Genomic DNA, 18,327 nt, shown 5'->3' with positions numbered 1-18,327 from the left:
GGAGATATATATATTCAAAAGGAATGACCGAAGGCTTATTATAAAGGAATGACCGAAGGCTATTATATGACCCCCGACCATCCCTCATGTGCTTAAGAATTTGAGTACCACACCCTACACTCGGGGGGGAATCAAACCCTAAACCAGAGATGACTTATAACTGACAAGTAGATGCCCGACCAACTAATTTAAGTAAGCGGTGTGTGTGTGTGTGTGTGTCTATATATATATATATATATGAATGGGGAGCACCTATATATATATATATATATATATATATAATATAGGGATTACAAGAGAAGGGTAGAGAGAACTCCTTACAAAAGAAAAGTCAAGAGAGATGAGTTCACTTTCTACATGCAATGGGCTCCCTATTTATAGGAGAAAAATAGATAAAATTTAAAATTATATGTTTGCCCCTACTTTTATGAGGGAGTTACATGTTATTTTTATCTTTTTATTAAGGTCCCACTTTATTTGGGGAGTTATAAGCCTTTATGCTTGTTATATTAATTTCCCGCTTTAATAAGCGAGTTACAGGTCATTATGGTGCCTTTTTATAGTCGGTCGGCATCCACTTTTGATGGAGCCCATTGAACACCCTTCTAAGCGAGGTTGTGTTCATATGCATCATCCCGACACTCGTGGAGTCCACCGAGTCTTCAATAGGTATGTCTTGCACTAGATAGAGGGTCTATTTCATTTTAGTCATGCTCAGAAGTGGCTACTGTTGGTCAACGTCGATCCCCCAATCTAAGGTGAGCCACGACAACCATTCTAACGTATGGAAGCCCTAATCTAGTCATTTAGGACTTCTCATGGCTCAAACGAGACTTTTTAGAGGTCAAAAAGGTCTAAGGGTCTGGCGTGACCATACTTAGAATAGGCATGGCCAAGCCTATCCCTTGACGTGACCATACCAAAAAATTAGCTTGACCATGCATGGACCCAAAAAGAGAGAGCGCTTCCTTTCTTCAGGCGTGGCTGATACACCTTAAAATTACCAGTTTTAAATATATATTTAATGCTCATTATTTGTGCATTTTTAATGATATTGTGTTTTAATGAAAGATATTTTGCATGTTTTTTGTTACTGGTACAAGAAATGGATTTTTGGAGAAAAGGGAAAAAACTATTCAATTTGGAGTCAAATCGAGTAAGGAAGAAAATTCTGATTTGAAGCATTTTTTTGGAGCAAGATTGGAGCTAAAACAGGGCAAAACAGAGCGAATTGGAGCCGCTCCAACTTTTGAATTGGCGCTATGGTGCCCAAACTGGCACCATAGTGACATTCACGTCGAGAAACAGGCGTCATAGCGTCGATTTTGGTGTCATAATGCCAGTAACCATTTCAGGCGGTTATTGCTTGATTTTGGGAGTTTTTAAGCACCACACATTTTAGCATTACAAAATCATAGAAACACCAAGAACGTTCAGAGATCATAGATGGGAGTAGGAAACTTAGATTTCTACCTTTTTTGGAGAGATTGATAAGGGATTTTGAGAGATATCTGAATGAATTGTATGAGCATTGTGTGGATCAGTAGGAGATTTTGTTGGAGGGATTTTCATCTTTCTTTCATAAGAAAAATGCTAAGTATTATATTCTTCATTATATTATAATTGTTGTAAACACTTTTTTAGTGAATTTGCTTTGATTTAAATAAAGTTGTTTTGTTTTCTCCATGCTTAGTGAGTAGTTTTCCTTACTCTTTCTCCCTGTGATGAGAATTAGTTATATGTGGGATTAGAATGGTTTGAAGGTTCTTAATTTACTTTACAAACTGATCACTTGTAATGTTAAAATCCGTTGCGAAATATAAAGACCCTGGAGGGCTATGATTTCACCCAACTAGTGAGTACCACATTAACCTTACGAGGAGGGAAACCAAAATCTAAGGAGAATGCAAATAGATAGGCAGATAAGTTTTGATAGACGTAAAATTAGTGTTTCTAGGGTGACAGACTAGTTCCTTTACCAATTTGGTCTAAAGTTGAAACTAAGGGTTCCTGGTAGGTCCTATAGAGAGTCTAGTGGGTAATCTAAAAGTGGCAGGCTAGAATCTACTCAGAACTACCACGCAAGCTGGAACTTACTTTTGATTATTCAATGTCCTTTATGCGCTTGAGAGAGGATAAAAAAGAATGTATGTTCCTTGATGTGCCCCTAGTGTATGCTGCTTTTCTGCGTGTTTTATTTTAATTTAAATCTCCGCTAACATTGTCAAAAAACTTGACACGACCCAAAATTACGCAGTAATTTAACTTTAAAAAATATGACCAAAAACTTGACCTATTTTATATTAAGTAGTCAATGTGCAAAATTAAAATGTTTATAAAATATATAAAATAGTTCACACACTAGTGGTTCCAGCAAGTGCATGTATGGCTTCAAGTAACATAGAAATTTCATTAAAAACCCCAATATCGATCCCACAGAGAAGCGCAGTAAGAAATCTCTTAGGCTAATTCAAGTCTACTACTATCAAGTCTTAGTTTGGAAGATGGAAATTCTTATGACAATAAAATAAATCACAATATTCAAACTATAAAAATTAAAGTAAGAAAGACAAGTTAAAATGGGTTTAATGAATGCTAACAGAAATATAATTAAGAGAACTAAGTTTACTAAATTAATTTCTAAACTTCAAAATTAAATTTACTAAGACTAAACAAAATTTTGTGACGAAGAGTTCAAATTTAAGAAAGCATCATTCCCCTTTATAATGAGTATATAGATTATGAAGAAATTAAAATCATTTAAAAATATATAAAATTGTTTTGTGTCATATAGGAGCATTCTTATTCTTTACTCTCTTCCGAGTGTATAAAGAACATTGACTAATCCAGAGTTTGGTTTCTAATTACGTGCTTCTAATTCCGTGCTTAGGCTGAAAGGATACCGACTACCACCCTAGAGCTCTCACTACTCCCTCACCTGAGGGCTAACAATCTCACATCAATTTCCAATCAACTGGACCAAATTTAGGAATTTTAATGTCACATTAAAATCTTTAATTCTGCATCTAACAAAGTATATTTTCCCATTTATTTGAACCCAATTTTATGGATGAAATACTCTCCCATTAAATCAAATGTGATTATTCCCATGTTGTAGAAATCATAGCCCTTTTAGAACATATATTTCTCAACACATTTTAACTTTTTCAATTTGTCAGATCGAAAAGTAAATGAAGATCGGAGTTTAAATCATCAAAAATTAATAACATTTAAAACCATAGAAAACAAAATTACTTCTTCACAAAATCATATCTCAAAGTAGGGAGAAGGATAAAGATGACTACTTAGAATTCATGAGAAGGATGCGATAAAATCTGAATTTTATATGAAAAAATAAGTTTAAAAATAAATTTACAAAACAAAAAAACAAAAGAAATAAAAAAACAGAACTTATCTCACAATCCTTCCCAAACAAATCCCTAGAAGTTCTCTTCAAGTCTTTCTCTCCTTAAGTTTGTTCATTTTTTAAATCAATAAGTCACTCAAATACTCAAGAAACACTGTACGATTAAGGAATCACTTCGAGAATGTCCGATAAAGTGGTCCAAAACTATGTGATATTGATGAAGAATGTCGCTACCAAAATCTATTTATAAACCAAGGAAGTGATAGAGAAAAAGACTCAAAACAGCTTTGATCAAGTTTTGAATATTTTTTAATATAACCACTGCTGCATTGGACGAACAACGTAGCTATATTGTTGTCGCGCCACTATCGACATTATCATTACACCACCATCGAACAGTTGTTGCCACTAGGCCACTGCCGGATCACTATTTCCTAGCCACCATCACCGCTAGCAGATCATCGCCGCCATCGGATCATCGTTGTCATCAAACCACCATCGCCCGATTCTCAATGTTAGATCACCACCATTATCACCCTGTCATCATCACTCCATCATCTTTCGATTCTCAATGATACTTTCCATCATCTCTGAAGAAAGTTAAGTTGACATTCTACCCTTTTGAGACACCACCTCCCCTTTAGGGGACATGCGGAGTTTTGTAACTTACATTTAAATAATATAATCATTTCAAATCATCTTTTGTCTCTGTGTGTGTCCAATCTTCTTGTAATGTTACGACATTCATCTCACTCTACCACTGGATAATCTTTTTTTTATACAATAAGGTCATATGAAATCAAATCAAATACAATTAAACTTCTCTTTAAGATTGAATAAGCCATGAGTGTATTAGGATGGCCAAATTAGGTTTATGAATTATTTCACATCTTCGTCATGCAAGGCTAGTCTACTCAATAAAAATATCATCTATATTTACAAATAGTATATCAGATATGAAAATCTTTTAAAATAGCTCAGTAACTCCTACCTTCACAATTTGAGCCACTTTGGTTTAGTTGGCTTCTTCTTGGCAGGCTGCTCTGACTCTGAAGCATCATGGGAAGCCTCCGCTATGGAAATTCTACGGTCAGAATTCATAGGTTCAGTTTCCTCGCGAGGAAAGTCTAATCCATTCAAGGACAATATATCTGGACGAAGATAATGCCCAGCACTAGCAACTGCGCTCAACTCTGAATCTGCAAAAAAAGAAGAAATAATTGACTCAACATAGAATATGAATATTTCCGATAAAGCTACTGCAATGCAACACATAGAAAGAGTTTCATGAGGTATCTCGCTGGAAGGCACTTAAAGATAGATCATCTACAAAAAAATATATGGAGAAATTGGTTTTAACTAGGTCTCAAAAACCAAGAATAGCATGCATCTCGTGTGTTGGTAACGCCCATTGTTTTAACCACAAGCTGTAGTGATTCATCCAAATGGTGACACCGTAAATGTTGCCGTGAAGATAAGTAAAGAGGCTAGGTGGAGGGATGGGGCCGAGAGGAGGGAGAAATATTTCCATAAGAAATACGCACGCAGCTCTGCATGCGTACTCCATTAACCCCGCAATACTCAATACTCCTATAATAACCTATGAATAACATCGAAATAGAACCCGCAAAGGTTATTGGAATGTTATTGGGGTTAAAGGTTATTGAACTTAATACCCTAATAACCTCCCAATAACCCCCCAATAACCATGGAGCGGAGGTTATTGATGAGTTATTACACACGCAGAGCTGCGCGTATTCTGTATGAAAATATTTCTCGAGAGGAGGAGGATTTTTCTTCAGAATTTAATGGAGTTCAGTTATGACAAAAGATATGCACGATGCTAAAAAAGGCAAGCCAACTATAAGCTATTTTATATTTTACATAACAACTGGAACTAGCTGTTCCAATATCATGAGCATTTAAGGGAAAAATTCTGAGTGACAAGGCGCAGCAGATCTGTGTAATATGTTCTGTTATCTATAAATACGAGAGGCCCGTGTGGATGAAGAAGATAATGTGGGTTGAGTTATGCGTAAAATGGTGAAGCCAAAAAGAGCATGCTAGAAATAATAAATTATACAAGCAAATTAGGCCTCAGCTGTGGAAATATGGGCGTACTGACGACTAAGTTTCACACAAAGCAAAAGTGTAATGATAATTTTGAATTAATATATTTATTTTGATATTCTATATATCATTATTTTTGTGATTGCTTTCACAAAAGCCGATGCTTGGTACATACCTTCTATGATGGAGTTAAAACACCGAACAATCCAACAATGAGTTGATAGAAAATTCCAATCAGAATAAGTTTGAATACTTCAAAGTCATTTTATTAATTATTTAATATGATGAAATCATTTTTTTTTTATAAGACAAGCATGTGTGTTTGGGGAATCAGGAGGAAGATGAATAATATAATAAAGTATTATTATAGAATTAGATGAGGGCCCTTAAAAGACTAAAGTAAAATAAACTCTAAAATCTTATGATTTAGGATGTTCGGGAAGAAACTAATAATATATGGGATAAACTAACAAATACTATTAAGCAAGTTGCAAAAGATGTATTTGAGGAATCAAAAGGAAAACAAAATTATGAATTAAAACAGTTGGCGGTGAAATAATAATATGCAAGAAAAGATAAAGAATAAGAAGTTATTTTATAAAAACTGGTTTAGATATAAAAGCTTGGAGAATTGAAAAAATATACGGTGGCCTATATAGGTCTAAAAGAAAAATTTGTGATGCTAAAAATTCAGTTTTAATGATCTTTATAAGAAATTAAATATTAAAGAAGATAAAAGATATTAGTATAAACTAGCAAACAAAAAAATTTAAAAAAAGTTAAAATTTCAATCAAGTTAGTATTAAGTATGAAAATAAAAAATTATTTTCCTTAGATGAGAATATTCAACATAAGTGGGTGAGATATTTAGATAAACTTTTCAATGAAGACTGAAAATATATTCGAATTTAGTGATCTTTAATATTGTAAGTAATAACAAAATTTTTTATTTATACCAACGCATTAATAAAACAGAAATTACAGACGCTTTAAAGAAAATGATGTGTGAAGAAGCAATAGAACCTAATAGTAGTCTAATAGAAGTTCAAAAATGTTTAGGAAATTTAAGAATTTCTTAACTTACTAAACTTTTAATATTATTTTAAATACTAAAAAGATATATGACGAGTGGAGAAATAGTCTAGTGGTTATTATTTTTTAGAATAAAGGGGATGCACAAGAGTGCAAATTATAGAGTTATTAAGTTAATGTAAAAAGGGGATGCACAAGAGTGTGCAAATTATAGAGTTATTAAGTTAATGTGTCATACATTAAATTATGACAGAATAAACGAACATAATTTACGACGTGAAACAAAAATTTCTTAAAATTAGTTTGGATTCATGTAGGGCAAGTCTACTATGGAAGCAATACATTTATTGAGATGTTTGATGGAGAAGTACAGAGAGAGTAAGAAGGATCTATACATGATTTTTGTTGATTTAGAAAAAGCTTATGATAAAGTTCCAAGAGAAGTACTTTAGAGAATTCTAGAAAAGAAAGGTGTTAATATTGCTTCTATTCAAGTCATTAAAGATACGTATACTAGAGCTACTACTTGTGTTCGAACACAAGAAGGATTGATCAAGTATTTTTCAATTTTAGCTGGATTGCATAAAAGATTGGCTTTAAGCTCATCTCATTTTGTTTTAGTTATGGTTGTTCTTACTAGGCCTTTACAGGTGGAGGTACCTTGGTGTATGTTTTTCGCTAATGATATGCTTCTTGTGGATAAGACTAGAGAGAGAATTCAGGAAAAACATAATTTATGGAAAACAACTTTAGAATCGAAAGGCTTTTGTTTGAGTAGATCTAAAACTAAATACATGGAATGTAATTTTAGCAGTAGATCTAGTGATAGAGTTATAACATATGGTGATCAAGTCATTAAAAGAAGTAAACATTTTAGATATCTCGAGACTATTGTTTAAAGTGATCGTGATATAGATGAGGATATTTATAATAGAATTTAAGTTGGACAATTGAAGTGGAGGAATATATCGGGCCTATTGTGTGACAGAAAAATACCGTTTAAACTTAAAGAAAAATTTTATAAGATAGTTGTGACACCTGTAATGCATTATGGTGCAAAATGTTGGCCTGTAAAAGAGAAGCATAAAATTAAGTGTGTTGAGATGAGAATGCTTTGGTGGATTAGTGGCTTTACACTTAAAGAGACAAAATGTGAAATGAATATATCTGTCAAAGGGTTGGAGTAGCTCCAGTGATAAACAAGATTAGAGAGAGTCGTCTTAGATAGCTTGGTCACGTTAAATGTCGACCACCTGATGATCCTGTTAAGAGAGTAGATGTTTTAAATTTCACTTATGTTAAGAAAGGTAGAGGAATGCCTAAAAAGACTTGGGTATATTGTATAAAAATTGATCTTAATTTATTAGAATTAAATAAAAAAAGACATTTAATAGGACACAATGGAGAAAAATGAATTATGTAGCCAGCCCTACTTAGTGGGACAAAGGATTGTTGTTGTTGTATGAACATATGGGTCTAAGAGATACAAAATCAAAGATTTGTAAGAATGAGGACTCATGTCACGACTGAACCATATACAACTCATATCGTCGTAGGTCATATCAAGCCAAGTGCGTGATGAGAAATTTCATAAGATCTATTTGGAAATAAATTTTCGTATTGTCCAAATTTTACAAGCCAATAAATCATCAATTTCACAGTAATAGAGCAAAATTCGTCTTCTACAATTTATATATACAATAACTGTTTGCATAAACAAAAATTATATACAATAATTACAATACTTTAATAAATCCAACAAAATCCAACTATCCCATAATTATAAAAAAGTTCATCTAAAATAACAATCAGGTTCCTCTACTTGCAAAAGTAATGACCTCACTTCGTTGGAAACTTACCATACTCTAAAAACATGTGAATGTCGTAGTAATGAGTAAACAAACTACTAGATTACACAAAATCTATAATTGTATTCAACGAAAAAAATAGAATAACATATATACTAACAACTATTTATCAAAAATAAACATGTGCTGATATACACAAACAGAATGCAAACTATATGTAAAATATAGCATTGTCATATCATATATTGTGTAACGCATTATGTCAAAGCAATAGTAGTATAGCATTTAATTAGGTAGCATTATAAGAGATATCTATCATCACATACAAATCAAATAAGTTGGGGGTTATGGCTAATTATATCATATTGTATGATAAATTTATATAACAATCACAGCAATTCAGGTATAATATTCTATCCTATTATTCAAGTAAGAACAATCAAGTGATATAATATGGAAAAATTGTTACCCTCAAGTCATTGACACTCAAATCATAACATATCTTAATCTTATGTCACTCATCCTACATTGTGCTACCAAACCAAATTTTATAAAAAATCTGCCGGTCGACCCTTTTGCCTAGGGTATCATGCCTTTGCTAGCAAAAATCATAATGATCAGTTTTTCTTAAGTACACGCATATCAGAAAATATATAATATATTTTACATTCCATATCATACTTAATATTCATCTCTGCATATTATTTTCAGTGTACATAAACTTGCTTGCAACTCAACAATAATAGGTTTCGCCAAATTAATCAGTATGTTTAATTAATATGTACAAATCATAAAGATGATAAACATAAACTTGGATATCATTTTCTTTACGTCAACATGTTTTGCAATACCTTTACCAAAATTTAGAATAAATTTATACAACTTAAATTATGGTATGTTATTAAAAAATAAAATATTGGGTGAAAATTTTAATATAATCATGCCGATATATGCAGAATAACTAAAAAACCAAATTAAAATTATATAGTAAAAGCTTGTCGAATTCTAACTAAATTAAAATTTAGAAATCACACAAAACAAAACCACTGAAAATAAAAGTAGATTGTCAAAAGCCTGTACGAGTCAGACAATTTTCTCAATTGCCCTGTACCACAAAAAAAAAAAATAATAAATAAATAAAAACATGAGCTCTAAATCTTCTCTCATCTCTCCTCTTTCTCCTCACTCTCCTTTCTCTCTCTCTAAATTTTCTCACAACAAAAACAAATGGAAATGAGTGCTTAAGAGAAAGTTCTAGAGAGTTGAAGTATTTCTTATATAATAATTAAGGCCAAGAACACATTTAATTATGCTAATTTTTTTTTTACTGGTATCATAACTTTTATATAATCCTTCTATATCTTGAAAGCTTTGCATATTATAAAAATATAATCATGAAATAAAACACCATGTTTAAAGTGCTCAGGTTAAAACAGTTCGTAAACTGAACATAGATGTTCCAAAAAATTCATTTGAACCAACAAATCAATGTTTTAAAATGTTTTAGTTAAACAAGCAATCTCCTGTTTCTACTCAATGCTCAAAAAAATAAGAAAATATTTTATAAAATATTGTATATAATCTTCAACGATGTGGCAGACATATTTTGTAAATCATAAAAATATTATATTCAAGAAAATTATATGAAAGTTGTGGGTCAAATTTTATGATATATATTACTATTTCGTGATCAAATATTTAGAAAATTATCTAAAGACCAAAATAACTTAAAAATACATTTCGATCAATCAATTAAAGCATCATATTAATTAATCCCATAATTTTATAAATATAGTAAAAACAAACAGGCACTATTGCGTCGGGTTCCTTAGTTAGTATGCACCTGTGTATATTAACTTCAAGTACATCTTGGTAGTTGAATTATAGACAGTTGGACCAGCAAAGGAGGAAAAGAATAAGAAGAATTTCCAGGCCAAACTCTAGTGCATAGCTTATAATATACATCAATCAAATACCTCCTATCCTAATTTAGATTGGAAGCACGTTGAAAAAAATGTTGAAGCACCGTACAGAATCGCTAACTTTGAATTTACAATCACATGAGAATATTAAATACAACATATGATGCTAAAATGCAAGCGAGAATAGATGACAGTGCAATAACAGATAAATTAACAATATATAGCGACAAAAAAATATGAAGAAGAAAGAAAAGGATAGGAAGAAAGTGAAGAGAATGAATGAGTGTGAGATGAGGGAAAGCGACGCGGGATATTTCCTGCGCAGGATTAGCCGCGATTGAAGCGGGAGCCGATTCATGCTTGAAACAAACTGATCAGGTAATTTTGTGGTCATGGGGTCAGTCGATCCTATTGGCCACTCCTAATTATCCTATTACTAGATATTTGCTTTTCTGATATTTTAGGATTAGTTTTTTGTGTTTTGTTTAGGACAACCGTCGGAGACTGTTTTTCTCCCTTTAAGGGCTATATCAAAGGAATTGGGTAGTGTTTCAGCTGTAATTCTCTTCTGGGTGGTGATTAACTTACCTATCCCCTTACGCATCTTCCCCATGACGCTCCCAACCATCTTCCATCGCTGCTGCAGCCATGAACAACACTCGTTTGTTGTTTTTCAATACAGTGTTCCCATTCCAGCCAATCTTCTCACTGTTGCTGTCCGGTCGCTGTCGCTGCCCCGGACAGCTGACCCTTGTTGTCCTGCAGTCTCACGCTTACCCCTTCGCTGTGGTCATCCGAAAAACAGCAAACATGTTGTCCTGTTGTCCCTTGGGAGTGTCTCATCGCCCTGCTTGCCACCCCACTTGCTGCCCATGTTGTCTCCCAGCCCTCCACTTCGCTGCCATCAAGATTCCAACACCTCGTTTTGCTGTCCCAACCACCCACAACCCATTTTAACCACCTAGCCAACCTCCACCACTCATGGACCGAGCCCTAGCGTGAGTTTGTGTAGTGTTTGTTATAATTTTCCTTTTAAGTGTGTTTAACATGTTGTCCTGTTGTCCCTTGGGAGTGTCTCATCGCCCTGCTTGCCACCCCACTTGCTGCCCATGTTGTCTCCCAGCCCTCCACTTCGCTGCCATCAAGATTCCAACACCTCGTTTGGCTGTCCCAACCACCCACAACCCATTTTAACCACCTAGCCAACCTCCACCACTCATGGACCGAGCCCTAGCGTGAGTTTGTGTAGTGTTTGTTATAATTTTCCTTTTAAGTGTGTTTTATTGTAACTGCCTATTTGTTTTCAATAATAATTTTTTCTACTATGCTTTGGGTTAACTCCGGTATCATTTGGTATTAGAGCTACCCTAACCCTTTCTAGGGTTTCTAGCAACCCCCGATATAAGTTATTGCAACTGCCTATTGTAACTGCCTATTTGTTTTCAATAATAATTTTTTATTTTCCCTCCTCCTACTTACCTATATCTAAGACCCTAACCATGCCACCGTCGAGACAATTACCGGAATCTAATCAAGAAACCATTGACGACATACAATGGCTACTCCGCCAAGTGCTACATTGGCTCGACTCCATTCAGGAAAGGACTCAAGACGAGATTAGCGTCGAAGTTAATAGTGAAATTCGTAAAGGGATAGAAGAATACCTGAATCACTTCTGTAGGGATGATTCCAGTGGAGAAGAAGACAAGTCACAATGTTTTGGGGTACAATATCAATGAAGGCATAAATCTGAAGTGACCATCGGAAGATACAAAGATGAGGTGACTGCTAGAGGATGCAGAATTGAGATGATTGTTAGAAGATACAAAGATGAGATGCCTATTAGAGAATACAAATATAGAGTGTTTGTGAGAAAATATAGAGATGGCGTGCCTATAGGAGGATACAAAGATTTGGGAATGTAAGTGGACATACAAGACTTCAAGAGGAGAATGAATCCAGTTGATTTCCTCGAGTATATGTAAACAGTTGATGGATCTTTGAATACAAGGAGGTGCTCGATGATAGAAAAGTGAAACTTGATTCCATTAAAATGAAGAAGAATGTTTTTTATGGTGGAAGAACTTGAAGAGGGAGAGACGGAGAGGAGGATGGGACATAATCACTTCTTGGAAGATGGAACCAAGAGATGCAGAGACCGTAACTATCCCCGCACTACCGACAGAAGATTTTTTAGAAGCTCCACTACCTGCAGCAGAAGGATCAATTAATGAAGTACATGACAAAAAAATTTTAGCTTAAATTTAAATGTGAACTGAAGGAGCTAGAGGACCCTGAAAAAAATATTTGGGAGACTTGAAGCCCACCGTCAGTAATGTGGTACAGCTACAACCCCATTGGACACTGAGGAAAGTGCAGACTTTAGCACTAAAAGTATAGAGACAATAGAAATGGAGCAGACAACCACCCCTACTGAGACACTCATCCACAGTTGGACACCCCAGGATGACCGCGCCTCAAGGAGTAGAGCAGACTGGTCAGGAGCAGAACAGAGCCACTTCAAGTGAGAAGTCTGAGAAGAGTAGCACACCCGCTATAGTCCCAACCAAGAAATGCTTAGGTGTCATGGTTTTGGACACAACGATTTCAATCGCAGGACAAGAAGAGTTGTTTCATTCACCGAGCAAGTGGAGTAAATTAGTGATGAAGAGACAACTAAAGAACAGGGTGAGGAGTGTCGTCTTTCACGGGATGATGACGAGATGCTCGTGGTTTAACAGGTCCTATAGACAAAGTATCTGAGTAAGCAGCAGTGACTTTGCCACAATATATTCTACACCTGTTGTATTGTGAAAAGAAGGGTATACAATCGCATCATTTAATGGAGGGAGGGAGCAGTAAGAACGTGGCATTTACATAAATGGTGAACAATTTAAGAGCCTCATGACTCACAGAGTTGCCCAGTCATATTCCCTGACATGGTTGAAGAAAAAGAACTAGGTCAACATTAACAGGAGGTGTCTCGTGGAGTTTTCGATTGTGAGCTAGTTGCAGGACCGGGCTTGGCGTGATGTATACCCATAGATGCTCGCCAACTTTTGCTGGGGAGATCGCGACAATATGATTGTAGGACTCTAGATGATGGGTACAAGAACACATGCTCTTTCACGAAAGGTGGAAAGCACATTGACTTCTTACTTTTTGCAGTGTCCAATGTTACAGGTGCTCGTGCCAGTAGAGAAATGTCGGGAGGATCTATTTTTGCGATGACAGAGGATAGCGAGACAGAACAGTCCATTTCAGATGCAGGGTAGCCAGTATAGAGAAAGTTTTAGGACAACTTGTTTGATAGTTTGCCGCCATGGTCACCACCTTAGCGCCAGAATTTTGGGCGCCTAGGCGTCAATCCCACCCTGGGAAATCCGAGAGGCAACCGCTTATGCGCCAAATTTTTGGTCACCTAGGTGCCCATAATAAGACTGGCAGACAGAGAGCCTAGCACCTAAGCACCAGAAACTGTCAGGGCAGTTTTCACCAGTTCCTCTACATGATGTGGGGAGTTATTCAACACAATAAATGGGTTCTTGAGTGAAGAAGGGGTCTTTTGGAAGTCTTTGGAAGTCTTTTGTCAGTCCTTTGGAGCAGGAGAGAGTGGGAGAGCATTTGTGAGGTATTTGGAGAGAATTTCAAGTGAAAAATTAGGAGACTTGAGAAAAGCAACAAGGGGACAAGGAGATCCTTAGGGAAGCATTTTCAGCACTTTGTAAAGGGAGACAACTAAGTAATGTGTACATTTGTTATTATATTTCTGTAAACACAATTCTATAGTAGATTTAATTGTTTTCAAAGATGATTTGTAGTGTTTTGTCAATGCTTTTTGAGTAGTCCTTTTACCTTTTCCACTGTAGTGATTAAGTAGAAAGTGTAAGAATGAAAGAATGCTTTTAAAATTGTTGTTAAATCTATAATGTGATGAGAACCTTCAAATCTTCATTTATTTTTCACTATGATGAAGTGATTAGTTAAAATATGTTGTGACCTATAATGACTTGAGAGAGATATGGAAGAACAACTAGGTTATTCACATTGATTTATAGGGTATGGTGAAGTACTTTGTAAAGAGATGCAAATGTTAAGGAAATAATCTTTGATGGGTTCAAATTGGGTTTAAGGAATTAAAACCAATTTAGTCAATCTTATTTATGCAATCGAAAGAGGGTAAAGAAGAGAGTTGGTCCTATTTGTCACTAGCCTCATTTACAATTTGCATTTTCCATTTCTTTCGCTCCACATGATTCATTGCAAGGGAATGTAGCTTTATAACTTGATTCTCACCAATCCAACTATATTAAATAGAATTTCAGTAGGAGTAAATTTTTAAGAGTAGTTTGCAATTCAATAGGATTAGTTAACACAACTTTAAACTAAATTTTCTTTCAAACTAAGAACAAATTTAGTAGGCTAGAACTTTTTTTAAAACTTAAACACTTTCCTCCCTATGGGTTCGACAACCTGGACTCAAAAGTTCTATATAACAAAAGCGATACGTACAATTGCATAAGGCTCCAGAGTGCAAGTACACCTAGACTTAAGTTAAGGCCGAATCAAAGTCTTTTTGACGCCATTTCCGATGAGAGACAAAAGCGATACGTACAATTGCATAAGGCTCCAGAGCGAATCAAAGTCTTTTTTACGCCATTTCCGATGAGAGATGGTGTAGTTAACTTATGAGAATTTTAGTTGAACCATTTAAACTTAGACTTGGAAATCTGTATTTTTAGTTTTTGTGTGTATTTGCTTGTTTGTGTGAAAAAAAAAAGAAAAAATTTCTTAAAACATTTTTGTCTTTGTTTTGTGTGTTTGTGTGAAACCTACTAGTTGAGACTTTAGTTAGTGAATGCATAATTCATTATCTAAAGGACTTGAACCCTATGACTCAGAACTAGAGAGAACTATTAGGAGGATTAGAAAATAGAAAAGATTTCACAAACTTGTAGAAGAAATGATGAACAATCAACATATCAATTTAGATACTCAGGAATCGATTAATGATCATCATAACGTGCATAGATCATTAAGGGATTATGCCAACGTTACGACAGATGGAATTCACTAAAGTATTCAAACCCTACCGTGGAAGCTAACACCTTTGAACTTAAGTTTGTCATCATCCAAATGGTGTAGAACAACCAAATTGGGGGAACCCCGTCTGAGGATTTAAATTTATACTTAGCAAGTTTCTTAAAACTTTGCGCTACATTCTGCTATAATGGCGTGTCAAACGAAGCTCTGAGGCTTAGGCTTTTTACATTTTCCTTAAGGAAAAAAGCCAAAATGTGGTTGAACTCATTAGCACCTGGATCAATTAGGACGTGGGGTGAACTAGCCCATAAATTTCTAGTTAAGTATTTTCCACCTTCAAAGACAGCTAAATTGCAGATAATATTGCTTCATTTTTTCAACAAGAAGGTGAGTCAATATACGAGGCTTGGGAATGATTTAAGGAGCTTCTTAGGAAGTGTCCACATCATGCACTGCGTGATTGGCTGATTATTCGGACTCTTTATAATAGTTTAGTAAGATCCCTTAGATCTATTATTAATGTTGTTACTAGCGGATCGCTCATGTCAAACCCATTTGATAAGACTTATTCTTTGATTGAGGAGATATCCATTAACAATTTCTAATGGCGTTCTAAGAGAGTAGACCCAATGAAGGTAGCTAGTGTACATGACACAAATATACTTTCGATTTTAACTTCTCAGGTAGCAGCTATATCTAGGAAGTAAAAACAATTCGAAATGAACCAACCTCAAGTACCTCCGGTAATTGAGAAAATTTTGTTTGGACTATTGGTTGATACTAATTCTTCATCATTTGAGACCTTAAATGCAATTAACAATATATCCAACAACCCTTATTCCAATTTCTGTAATCTAAGTTGGAAAAAAATATCATAACTTTAGTTGGAACAACAACTCTGACGGGGGAAACCAACAATTGAGAAATAACCAAGCAAATCCTTTAGGAAATTGGAATAAGTAGGTAGCACCAACTACAAACCTTCTTATCCTCTAGGATTTAACTCTAACCCATAATTCAAGGAAAAGAAGTTGTATTGCAGAAGAAGAATCAACTGCAATGTCAAGGTGCAACAATTAGGAATATAGAAAACCAGTTTGTACAGATTGGTAACTCACTTAACAATCAACCCTAAGGAACTCTTCCTAGCAACACAGATTAATCTTAAGGAGAAGAAAAGTGAGTATGCTAAAGCTGTTAAAGAGTGGAAGAGAATTAAAGGATGTAGTTTTGAAAGATGTTGCAATTGAAAAAGAGACTGCAGAACCTGAAAAATCTATGGAAGATATTTCTGAAGTTTTAGAAAAAATAGTCTCACTAAATAAGATTAATTTAAAAAAATCACTATCTCCATTTCCTCAAAGTCTCCAAAACAAAAATTGGATCAAGAATTATTGAAATTTTCTGAAGTATTTAAAAAAACTTACTATTAATATTACTTTTGTTGAGGCTGTAGAGCAAATGTCAAGTTATTCAAAGTTCATGAAAGATATTCTCAATAAGAAAAGTTTGGAGATTATGAGACAGTTGCACTCAGTGAAGAGTGCAGTGTTTGGAGATTATGAGACAGTTGCACTCAGTGAAGAGTACAGTGTCATCATTCAGAAGAAGCTTCCTCAGAAGCTTAAGGAATCTGAGAGCTTTACTATCCCCTGTGCAATTAGAGAGGGATTTTATGGTAAAGCGTTATGTAATCTTGGAGCCAGTACAAACTTTATGCTAATGTCTATTTTTAAAAGATTAGGATTAGGAGAGGTGTCTCATACTACTGTGACCCTTCAATTAGCTTATCGATCGATCACTTATCCAAGGAGGTGATAGATGATGTTCTCGTAAAGATGAACAAATTTATCTTTTCTGTTGATTTTATTGTTTTAGATATTGAGAAAGATAAAGAAATTATCATAATATTAGGTAGACCTTTCATATTCACTGGACGAGCTATAATATATGTGCAAAAATTTGAATTAAATATGAGGGTAAATAATCATGAGGTTACATTTAATGTATTAAAATCTATGAAGTATCCTTCTGAAAGAAATGAAGTCATTTTTTTGCATGGATTTGATTGATTATTTGTGTAGTTGTCATTTTCAAGAGAATTATGAAGTCAAAATAGTAGAGCCAGAATTGAATTAGGAAAACTTAGAAAACTTTGTACTCTTTAGATGAATATGCTCTACTGGTAGAAGGTAAGTCAAAAATTATTTGGGAAAGGTTTGAAATTCTAGATATAACAGAAAATAATATACCTCTTATTCTTTTTATTGAGGATCCCTTGAACTTGAGATGATGGTGCTTCCCAAATACTTAAAGTAAGCTTACTTGGGGAAGTGATCTACATTGTCAATTATCATATCCTCATATTTGACTCATTCGCAAGAGGAGAAATTAATGGATATTCATAAGAAAGCTTTCGGATGGACCTTGACAGATATAGAAGGAATTAGTCACTCTATAAGAAAGCTTTCGGATGGACCTTAACAGATATAGACGGAATTAGTCACTAAATTTGTATGCATAAGATTATGATGAAAGAAAAACATAAATCCCGAACAGATTATCAAAGGAGATTAAACTCATAAGAAAGTAGCTAAAAAGAAAATATTGAAATGATTTGATACATGTATTATCTATCATATATCAGATAGTACTTGGGTTAGCCCTATTCACAATGTTCCTGAGAAAAGAGTCGTGACGGTGTCTGTAAATGAACATAATTAATTAATTCCTACTAGACATGTCACTGGGTGGCATATATGTATAGATTATAAGAAATTAAATTCTGTCACTTAGAAATATCACTTTTCTTTACCTTTTCTGGATCAGATGTTAGATAGATTAGTTGTCATTCATATTTTTGCTTTTCAGACGGATATTCGGATATTTATTGCTCCTGAGAATCAAGATAAGAGAACGTTCACAAATTCTTATGGAACTTTTGTTTTTCGAAGAATGCCCTTTGGGTCATGTAACACACTTGATGCATTTCAGCGATGTATGATGTGTATTTTTGGTGACCTAATTGAGAAAGGAATAGAAGTATTTATGTTGGATTTTTCAATGTTTGGTCATTCATTTGACA

The 18,327-nt window shown here is 34.4% G+C and overlaps 1 protein-coding gene across 1 annotated transcript in view; it reads right to left on the bottom strand.

Annotated features, from left to right (window-relative positions):
• Window positions 1–4,136: 4,136 nt before the first annotated feature.
• Window positions 4,137–18,327, bottom strand: part of LOC110036770 (plant UBX domain-containing protein 1) — a 58,475-nt gene continuing 44,284 nt past the window's right edge. The window contains exon 7 of the mRNA XM_020741297.1: window positions 4,137–4,566. Within this exon, the coding sequence (XP_020596956.1) occupies window positions 4,361–4,566 (206 nt within the window). The 3' untranslated portion in view covers window positions 4,137–4,360. The remainder of the gene's footprint in view (window positions 4,567–18,327) is intronic.

The sequence above is a fragment of the Phalaenopsis equestris genome, unplaced genomic scaffold (assembly GCF_001263595.1).
Source record: "Phalaenopsis equestris unplaced genomic scaffold, ASM126359v1 Scaffold210636, whole genome shotgun sequence".
NCBI classification, from domain to species: Eukaryota; Viridiplantae; Streptophyta; class Magnoliopsida; order Asparagales; family Orchidaceae; genus Phalaenopsis; species Phalaenopsis equestris.
The sequence above is the reverse complement of the archived record's forward strand: the minus strand, read 5'-3'. Positions and strand labels throughout refer to the sequence as shown.